Here is a 10,532-nt window from a genome sequence, read left to right as displayed (position 1 = left end):
AATCTCATTCTAATAAGAGTTAAAAGCGCATTCGGTTGTTAGGTTTACAGGGTTATTGAATTATGGTTAACGGTTGGTAGAATTGTTTTTAACATTATCTGCCAATTACATCTGCCACCCTTCTCCAAATCTGTGCCCCTACCTGGCCCCCCTAACAAAAATTTTCTAGACACGCCACTGGGAGCAGCTCGTGCTCAACCACTGTGGTCACAGCCTGGTCCCAGTGACAAGACAACCTGTCTGCTGGTCACCAACACTAGAGAAGCACCTATGGGAGAGGAAGTTTTTGATAACAAATTATAACTGCAAACGTACAAAGCTTGAAAATCAAGTCACCAGTTATGACATAACCCCTCCAAAGTAACTAAGGAAATTACCAACTGTTTTCAAGTACTATCTGTGATTTTTGTCTAAGCAAAAAAAGGTTACCCACACATTCTTGATAAACATTAGACAGTACAAGGATAAGTATATAAAATGTTAATAACTAAAGGTATATAGTGCCTCTAAGCTCTTTGGACATTAGTGTTCCTCTGGGAAACTTCGCCATCAAGCCTGAACCTGAATGCACCGCTGAGTCCACCAAAACCATTGGTGTCACAGTTTATGACTGTAGTAAATATGAGTGCCGTCCCCTTCAAACAGGTCGGCATCTGATCCTACAGCACGGTAAAAAAAGAAAAAGAGATTGTGTTTAACTGTATCATCAGCAGCACCAAGTATGCAACAGTTTTGATTTTGGAACCATTACGTGTTGAAACATATCTCACCTAAATTTAAGATAGGATTCTCATCTTCTCCATTCTCATACACCTCTGTAACGCAAACAGACTTGACTCAAAGTCTTTCCACATCTCTAAAGATTAAGAGCCTTTCAAGTATCATCTTTGCACATACCGTGTACTTCAGGGGAAACTGGTATCTGCAAAACACACACACACACCAAGACGTGCGGGTAAACATTCAGTCTCTTCTTTTAAGTCTCCCTAGAAATGCTGAATGGATACTTACAGTGTATGAAGTGTGAAGAACCACTAATCCCAACAATAACAGCACTCTCTCCATCATGATGCAGCATGTCTCCAAGTAAATGCTGCTTCTTTGGTTTACATATAATACGACCTTTGGAAGTGGAGTAGTTTTATGCCAGCTGTAAACAGTAACTGAGGGACTTTGACTCAAATTGTTACTGATTTGTGGGTGTTTTCACATGTGCATCAGCCTGAGGTGGCGTGAATATCTCCACACTTCCTGTCTTAGGCTATTTCCTGGGTATTATTAGATTCTCTGATGGCAACCCAGAATTCAGCGCAGCAATCGTTCAGGAGCACAAATGCTGATTTTTTTTTTTTATGTGATATATTCAAAGCATAAGACCCACTCTCCCTATGGTTTATTCTTCAGGTGTTTTCAAACGTGTAGGCAATTTGATAAAGTTGTGGGTTTTAAGTTAAAGTCTCGATTGTCTATATTTTCCTGTGGGTATTTAAAGTCAGACGTTTATTTTTTATGACCTAATCTAATCGCTAGATGGGGACAGATACCCAGTTTTTACCAGTACGGCGCTCGACACTACGGTACATGCTACGTAAAGCTATACGTAACCCCGGTGGTAGAGTGGACACTTTTTACGCTAAATCCACACAAAGAGGTGAAGGAGCTAGTTAAAACCTACAGTTCAATCCAACCCTGAAAACAGTCACGCTCTTATCTTTGCTGTTGGCGATGGTACACAGAATTTTCCATTGATCATATGGTCCTCATTTCCCTACGTTTGCACAGATGGACAGATAAAAGCAGCAGTGCTGCAACTTTTACGATGTTATCTGTGTCGTATTACAGAAACGCCCCCAAACGCAGCACAGACAACGGCATGTGTCAACACTCGGTACGTCACTGATTTAAACGCAGCTTTTAAAAAAGTGGCATATATCAATGTTTATCTAAAGGGTGGGCTTTTGCTATTCTCGCCTAATCCGCTCAGATGCCAAAAACAGTCTTGGACTTGGTTGAAATACAACGAGGAGACGGAGACGATACCGACATGTGTCCACACTACGCATTTTCCGTGTTTAGGTAGTTGTAGCCACTGTCTTTTGTGTTGTCATATTGCTAATGTCAGCAAGGTGGCTAACGGCAGTGTCACATTTAGCCTAACATGCTAAAACACGATGGTGTGAAACCTTAGAAAAATAGTGTTGCCCACTGTCGGTATTTTAAGTGGCAGCCATTGAATATTGATATTACTATGCGCATGTCCCGATTGTGTATTCAGACGAGGTGGCCGAGTGGTTAAGGCGATGGACTGCTAATCCATTGTGCTCTGCACGCGTGGGTTCGAATCCCATCCTCGTCGGAAACTTCTTATATTTAATGCGCGTATTAAATTTTGATATCACTTTTCATAATGTTTAAAAAGCAACAACGCTTAGTTTATGAGGATTCAACCATGCTTTAGCATCTATAATTTATAATTTAAAATTCACTTTATTCTGACAATTATATAAACAGTAATATTATTTAGTTGCTAAGCACTTTTTAAAAACAGTTACAAATTGCTTCACAGTTTGTTCTTCTAATATGTGTGTGGTTGACTCTGTTTGCATTTATAAATAGGTCCACGTATTTCTAGTGTCTTTTTTTATCCAAAGGGCCACAAATAATGGGGCAAAAGATAAGGTAAAGCCAACCTATAGAGAGAGCACCCCATAAGAACAAATCCGAAAACCAGCTGACCTGATAGGCTGAGGATACAGGTCATGGATACATACACACACATACATACACACACATTCCCTTCCCCCCCCCCCCACACACACACACACACGCACATGTGGGACTCATGTAATGGGTGGGCACAGATGGAAAGATGGAAGTATTGTAATAGATATTGCCCCCCCTCTCCATAATTTCATGCATTCTTATCATTGTTATGTTATGCGTTCAGTTCTTTATTACTATTTCTGACACATACTGTGATAACTGGCAATCCAGCTAGGATATTCTGATCAATGATGATTGTGGGAATCATCATTGATGGCGCTCACGCCGGCATTGAATCGGGCAGCTTTGGGGTCCTGTGTGTTCTACTGCACAGATAGCCTGCAGAGTGCAGCTACGCTGAACTGAAGTGCTTGTGTTTTGTATTTGCAGTTGCAAATGAGCAAGTAAAGAGAACGATTCTGAACTCATGCACGCCTGGAAGTGTCATTTGTCCAAGTGTGCAACACACACACACTTGAGAAGTAAAATTGAGCTGGGCACACATGAGCCAGGTGAGGGAACACTATCACACGGAGCCGTCTGTACCGGGAGTTGGTCACAGACCGCAGCCTCCAGGCCGGGCACACAGCTAGAGGGATGCAAAGAAGCCCCCCAGCCAGCCTGAGAAGACCCACAGAGCCACAGCAGCCATGGTCGATCACAACCCCGGTGCAGAGAGCCCCCTCCGAGATATGCCAGCCTCCTCCGGCAGGCTGTTCCACAGACGAGGACCATACCACTGAAAAGCTGCCTCTCCGTGAGTATGTGTCCTGACTTTAGGAACAATCAAAAGGCCAGTACCAGAGGACCTCAGAGTCCACGAGGGTTCATATGGTAGAAGCAGATTTGAAAGATAAGAAGGCCCGAGACCATTAAGACATTTAAAGACCAATAAAAGAACTTTAAAATCGATCCTGAAACACACGGGGAGCCAGTGCAGCGATTCTAAAACCGGTGTAATGTGGGCCCGCCCTCTGGTCTTTGTCAGCACACGGGCTGCAGAGTTTTGTAAAAGTTGTAAAGGTGAAATATTCTTTTTGGGGAGACCAGAGAGCAGGGCAGTAATCAATGCGACTGGTAATAAAAGCATGCATCAGCATCTCCGTGTTGGCCCGAGAGAGAATAGGGCGGACTCTGGCTATATTTTTTAGATGATAAAATCCAATTTTGGTTACATGTTTAACATGTGGGATAAAACCAAGCTCAGAGTCAAAAATAACACCCAGGTTTTTCACTTGTAGCGAAGGACATAGTGAAAATGCCTCTAATTTAGACAAGAGTTTCTCTCTCTGAGCCTCGGGACCGACGATTAAAACTTCAGTTTTGTCCTGGTTAAGCTGTAAAAAGTTTTCTGCCATCCAAGATCTTATATCTAAAATACAGTTAAAAAGGGCATCCATTGGTCTGGTGTCATCAGGAGACACGGAGATGTACAGCTGCGTGTCATCAGCGTAACTGTGGAAGTTCACTCCATGCCTCCTGATGACACCGCCGAGAGGGAGCATATACAAATTAAAAAGTACAGGGCCTAGAACCGACCCTTGAGGCACACCACATGTCATTTTATGGATCTTAGAGGAGCATGTATCCATACTCACCATAAAAGTTCTGTCAGAGAGATAGGAAGTGAACCAGTTATGTACAGCACCAGAGAGGCCCACCATGTGTTTCAGTCTGTTTAAAAGAATAGCGTGGTCTACTGTATCAAAGGCTGCGCTTAGATCCAGTAGCACCAGGACTGAGAGCTTTTGGGCGTCCCAGTTACATCTAAGATCATTTAAAACCTTTAGGAGAGCAGTCTCTGTGCTGTGGTTCACCCTAAATCCAGACTGGAATATCTCCAGGATCTGTCTATCATTGAGAAAATCAGTAATCTGAGTAAAAACAAGTTTTTCTAAGACTTTACTTAAAAATGGTAAGTTGGATACAGGTCTGTAGTTATTAAAATCATTACAATCCAAATTGCTCTTCTTCAGAAGGGGCCTCACCACCGCCGTTTTAAAGGCAGCAGGGAAGACACCCAACTGAAGAGAGCAATTCATCATGTATAAAAGCTCAGCCTCAAAAAATCCATAAAGTGTTTTAAAGAGTGAAGAAGGGATTGGATCTAAAAGACATGTGGTGGGTCTCACTGTGGAGAAAACTTTCTGAAGGTTCTCAGCATTAACCAGGACAAAGCTGTCCAGTGTCTCCTCAGGTACAATCGAGCCCTCAGATGTGTTTACAATCATATCGCGATTAGATAAAATATCAGATCTGATGGCGCTGATCTTTCCCCTGAAGTGGTCTGCAAACTGCTCACAGAGCGAGTCTGTGGGGGTTCTTTTGGAGCTTTTAAAATCAGGGTTAAATAAATGATCTATGGTGGAAAAGAGGACCTTGGGATTATTTTTGTTATTACTGATTATTTTGGCGAAGTATGAATTTCTTGACTTCCTTAATGTATTATTGTACATTTTAAGTTGCTCGCAAAATATTTGATGGTTGATAGTATTTTTATTTTTCCTCCATCTCCTTTCTGCTGCCCTGCAATTTCTTTTGAGTTTTTTGACTTCTTCGTTTCTCCAGGGTGATGCATGTTTTACGTTAATCTTTTTGGTGGTGAGTGGAGCAACGGAGTCAAGGCTTTTCTTCAGTTTGCTGTTGAAATGATTAAAAATCAAATCGCAGGGTGCAGGTAAAATCACAGGGGGGCATTCGTCTAAAACCCTGGTAAAATTTGCAGCCACTTCAGAGGTTAGATAGCGCCTCCTCACAGTTCGCACCGAGGTCTCCCGCTGAATAAAACCGGTGATGTTAAAAAACACACAGTAGTGGTCAGAGACAGCCAAGTCAACAACAGAGGACACGCTGGTGGACAGCCCATGGGTGATGACCAGGTCCAGAGTGTGTCCTCTGTTGTGAGTCGGCTGCGTGACGTGCTGGGTAAAATCCAAACAGTGAAGAATGTTTAAGAATTCTTTTGCTGCAGGGTCAGAAGGATTATCTATGTGCAGGTTAAAATCACCGGTTAAAATTATCATGTTATATTTTGAATGTATGTTTGTTAAAAATTCTGAGAATTCCTTGATAAAAGCAGCGCTGTCTTTAGGTGGTCTATAAACTGTGACAGATAAAACTGGAGGGCTGCTGAAAACAATAGCATGGAATTCAAAAGTGGTAAAATGATCAAATAAAATGTGTTTGGTGGTGAGTGTGTTGTTGGCTAAAGATGCAGTCCCACCACCTCTCTCACCACTTCTAATAGAAAAAGAGAAATTAAAATTTGGTGGGGAGGCCTCAGTGAGAACAACTGGTGCATCCGAGCCCAGCCATGTTTCAGTTAAAAATAAACAGTCAAGTTTATTATCTAAAATTAAATCATTAATAATAAAAGACTTGTTCACAGAGAGCGGACATTTAGAAGTGCCATACTGATCAAGACTGGTGGATATTTGACAGTAGAGTTCAATGGATGTTGACATTTTTGAAGAGGCCGGAGGTTATTAATGTTTTTGGAGTTATATGCTGTTAATAACATTTTTTTAAATTAAATCAAATCACATGCAGGCTAGTTCTTGATAGCAGTCTAGCTGTTGCTTTGTTGACCAACTGAAGATGGATTAAGGAGGAATAAGATGTAGAGAGTTACAATAATCAAGACAGGAGAAAATGAAAGTGTTTACTAGAGATTCGACCTTACTGGGAATCAAAGAAGGTCTGATTTTTGCATTATTTCTTAAGTAAAGGTAATAAGACTGGATGAGCTCAATCTCATCTTAATTTTTGGTCAAAAATAAGACAGTGATATTGTTGGCAAAGGGGCTGAAGTAAGAATCTCAGTTTTGCCAGGATTGGGAAGAATAAACGGTGAAAAAAGCTTGCACTGGTAGTTAGACACAGAAAATGTTTTAGTTTGTTTTGTTAGCTTTTTATTCTTCACGTTGTTGTAACATTCCATCCTGGGGACTTCACATTCTTTTGCTTTTCTTCTCTGAGATTCATTTCAAGTGCTCCTCGTCCGCTTGATAGCCCTTGTTGTGACATCCTTCTTTTCCAGCCATTTGTTTCTCATCAGAGCTCTCCTGGGGATTGGCAGGACAGCTTACATCTCCTGTGGCCCCGTAATGACTCCAATCAGACCTGGGAGAGAGTGTCACGGTCTCTGCCTGTCCCTTCTTGAGGTCATCTGAAGCTCGACTGTTTGTTGTCTGAAGAGGGTTAAACAGTGAACTTATTTTCCTTTTATAAGATAGACGATAGAGTAAGTTCTATTTTTTGCTTGAATGTTTGTGAACACATTACCTTGTGATCATGTTGATAACGATCTATGGCGTACTGGTATTTGGCTGCACTGAGTCCAAGAGCACCAGCCAATCTTTCCCCAAGGAAGTCACAGGCTGAATTTGGAAACAGAAAATGTGGAGACTCAGTGAAGCCTGCACAAAAAGCTAAAGTCAGGGCCTTCTCTACAGTCACTTGGCTTCTGTATTGATTATGTCACATGGCATACCCAGCAGTGAAAACCTCCCAACTAGAATGGCCACATTCTTGAACGATAGCCGAGTCTGAGAAGAAAAAAGACAGAAGCAATCACATGAACTGACTGTTGCTAAACATTCACCACAAGTCTCTCCCCCACCCCCCCAAACAGATACCCACCTTCTGTTTAGGTTCTTCAAAGGGAGTTTTGTTTGACGTCTCCACCTCTTCCTCCTCGCTGTCTTCAACTACAAGAGTTTCACCGCTGGAGAAGTGGATCACCTTCCTCTCTTTGGCCGAAGCAGGACCCTCAAAGTTTGTTTCAGTGGTGTTTGCTGATGTCTGACGCATCAGAAAACTTTTATTTATTCACAGCATATCATCTAAGTACTGTGTGTTATACTCACTGCATTTATAATACTATTACAAATTGCACCGGAGCGACAGAGTCATGGCAGACAACTGGATAAAGTTCATTTTGTGAATACAAACTAAGCTAACAGCTATGTTTGCTTCATTATCACGGCACTTACTTCCTGGTTGTTCATTCTTCGGGTTACATTAGTGTTTCTGTATTGCTCCAAAGGACAAGTATCCAGTCATTGTTCTGTGTCACTGCTGTCCCAGACATCCATCCATGCTGACTCTGCGTTGTGGAGAAAAACAACTACAGGATACAGGATCTGACTTGAAACCTGAGACGCCAAATACAGAAGTGCACAAACCTTATCAGAGGCAAGTCGCTCCAACACAATCAGTTTCACTCTTGAATTCAAGGGGCTGGGCTTGGGAGGCAGGTTTGGTGGCGTGTTGAATATCACAGCTTAGCCATGCTAAGCCACTCTGCTGTTAAAGTTAGATTTTCTTTCAGTAAAGTCTGACTGCACATACTGGCAATCACGCCATTCTTAGATAACCAGGTTAGCCTTACTAGCTCAGACAAGCAGCAGAGAAATGACAGAGCACAAATTCTATACCAGATTATCTGGTAGCACCAGACTGTAGGGTTATTAGAGTATAGGGCAGTGGTGTCAAACTCAAATACACAGTGGGCCAAAATTTCAAACTGGAACAAAGTCGTGGGCTAACATTAATATTTATTGAAAAAAATCTTCCTCCAGATATATAATAAGGAACCTTTTCTTATAGACTCAAACAAGTTTTGCTGAAAAACTGAATATGGGACAAGCTTTGCTTGTTCCATATTCAGTTTAAACGATATATAACTTATATAAAAGTATATATAACTTAATATTGCACACATGCAAAATTGAAATTCCAATTAAATAACATATCAGTGAAATTTTTTCTCTTAAATAAAAATTGTATTTTCAGCCTTCTGAATTAAATTTTAACAGTAAACCTTTTCCCCAGGCTAATAATAAATATAAAAATAACAATAATAAACCACTTATCTAATAAAAATATCATTGAACGTGAAACCATTCAAGCCCATGTCTGGGAGTAGCAAGAAAAAGTGCACAAACAAAAATGCTAATTATAGCTCAGTTTGCTACACACTGATCTGATGTGTCCAAGCCAGATACCTGGCATCTCTTCTTGGATGCTAGTTCCTCAATGTCTAGGCTCAGGCTCTGAGCTGAGGAAATCCTCAGGATTGAGTGAAGGTGTTCATCGGTTAGACGTCTCCCGTGAGATGTTTTGGCCATCTTCATTGAGGAGAATAGTTGGTCACATAGGTAAATGCTGTCGAACATGGAGAGCATCTGAGCAGCGTGGGTGCGGAGCCCAGGCATTGTGTCAGGGATGAAATGTGGAAATTGTGAAGTGCCCACAGCATCATACTTTGACTTCAGCGTGTCACTACACTGGAGTTCAATCAGCTCCATTTGGAGGTTTGTTGGTGCGTTTGCAACGTCAACTGCAAAAGGATTACTGAGCAGTTCAAATCGACATTTCTGGGCATCAAAGTTGGCAAATCGCCGGGTAAACTCAGCACTGAGTACACAGAGTTTTTCAGCAAACTGTGCACATGGGAACACAGCAGTAGAGATCTGTTCATTGGTTGGCAGCAGGGAAAATGGCCCAGGTTTCCTTGTAGCATCTGATTCTGCCACAGGCACAATTTAGTTTTAAAAGCCCTCACTGCAGCATACATGTCTGTGATGATACGCCCCCGCCCCTGAAGCTTCGAGATCGCTCATGATCTCACACATAAAGGCATTGCCACAAAGTGATTCTTGATGTATGATGCAGTTATAAACAGTTAGCTCACCTGCACAGTTCTCCGCTCGCATCTGCACCATCTGTCGTTAACCCCACAAGTTTTTCCTATGGCAGCTTCATTTCAGTTGGACATTTGGAAACCTCATCAAATATTTCCTTCCCTGTGGTTGTGCCATGCATTGATTTTAATCCTAAAAGTTCCTCCGTAACACAGAGATTTGAGTCCACACCACGGATGAAGACTGAAAGCTGGGCAGTATCAGAGGCATCACTGCTCTTATCAACAGAGATGGAGAATGCAACACAATTGTTTTCCTTCTCCATTAGCTGGTTATATAGATTGGTGGCAACTTCAGGTGTGTGATCAGCTACTGTGTTTCTGCTCAGGCTGACATTTGAAAATGCTTGCTTTTTCTCTGGGCACACAACGTCGCAAACTTTCATCATACACCTTTTTTAAAGATCCAAACGGGACAGGCAAAAAAAAGAAAAAAAAGAAAGGACACACCCGACCCATCCTTCAAATTCGGGGAAAAGGAGGACACATTTGTCGGCTGCATTCGGAGGAGTCTACGACAGCCTTCGGCGCGTCGCTGTGACGTAATCGGCCTACAAATGCATCCTCAGGAGGATGCAGCCCATGAATTTGGACACGACCAGGGTGTTAATGGGTCCTGTCGTGACTGATGCGCCAGAACACCAACAGAGTATTCTGGGATTTGTAGTATTAGCAGGAAATGCACTGTATAATACCAGCAGGCCAGCTCTAATAGTAATTTGGTATGGCTTTGCGGTCCAAATGTAATTAGGCTGCAGGCTAAATTTGGCCCGGGGGCCAGAGTTTGACACCTATGGTACAGGGTATTATAGGTTTGTATTATTGTAGGGTCTTTACCTTACATTATAAAAATTATGCCTTCCAAACCTTAGCGCCAAAACAGTTTCTCTCTCTCGCTCCGCACCCGTAGGTCTATGGCGTCTTTTTTTTTAAAAACAGTTGAAAACTGGACAGCTTACATCTATTCATCTGGTGTTGGCCAGAGGGGCCGATGGCGCGATATGGCAGCCTCGCTTCTGTCAGTCTGCCCCAGGGCAGCTGTGGCTACAACCGTAGCTTGCCT

General features: G+C 42.1%; 2 protein-coding genes, 2 long non-coding RNA genes and 1 other non-coding gene across 5 annotated transcripts in view; 2 read left to right on the top strand and 3 right to left on the bottom strand.

The window, feature by feature from the left end:
- The window catches only part of LOC121813013 (sodium/hydrogen exchanger 9B1-like), a gene marked incomplete at its 3' end in the record, with an annotated part of 23,765 nt that overhangs the window by 11,172 nt on the left and 2,061 nt on the right, over nt 1–10,532 (bottom strand).
- Nucleotides 7–1,126, bottom strand: LOC121813014. Its single transcript, XR_006053465.1, has 3 exons — nt 1,012–1,126; nt 898–922; nt 7–815 (listed from the first exon to the last, which is right to left on the bottom strand). It is a non-coding gene; the product is annotated as an uncharacterized LOC121813014 (long non-coding RNA).
- Nucleotides 1,847–3,191, top strand: LOC121813015. The gene is made up of 2 exons (XR_006053466.1): nt 1,847–1,888; nt 3,154–3,191. It is a non-coding gene; the product is annotated as an uncharacterized LOC121813015 (long non-coding RNA).
- trnas-gcu lies at nt 2,275–2,356 on the top strand. The gene has a single exon. It is a non-coding gene; the product is annotated as a tRNA-Ser (tRNA).
- On the bottom strand, nt 6,658–8,140 carry LOC102295978 (protein FAM177A1). Its single transcript, XM_014330904.2, has 6 exons — nt 7,950–8,140; nt 7,758–7,870; nt 7,405–7,566; nt 7,256–7,310; nt 7,048–7,142; nt 6,658–6,953 (listed from the first exon to the last, which is right to left on the bottom strand). Exons 2-6 carry the CDS (start codon nt 7,770–7,772, stop codon nt 6,744–6,746), a joined length of 537 nt encoding a protein of 178 aa, XP_014186390.1. The 5' UTR covers nt 7,773–7,870; nt 7,950–8,140; the 3' UTR covers nt 6,658–6,743.

The sequence above is a fragment of the Haplochromis burtoni genome, unplaced genomic scaffold (assembly GCF_018398535.1).
Source record: "Haplochromis burtoni strain Fernald_Lab_line unplaced genomic scaffold, NCSU_Asbu1 Contig_1044, whole genome shotgun sequence".
Classification (NCBI taxonomy): domain Eukaryota; kingdom Metazoa; phylum Chordata; class Actinopteri; order Cichliformes; family Cichlidae; genus Haplochromis; species Haplochromis burtoni.
Note: the sequence above shows the minus strand (reverse complement) of the source record. Positions and strands in the feature narration are given on the sequence as shown.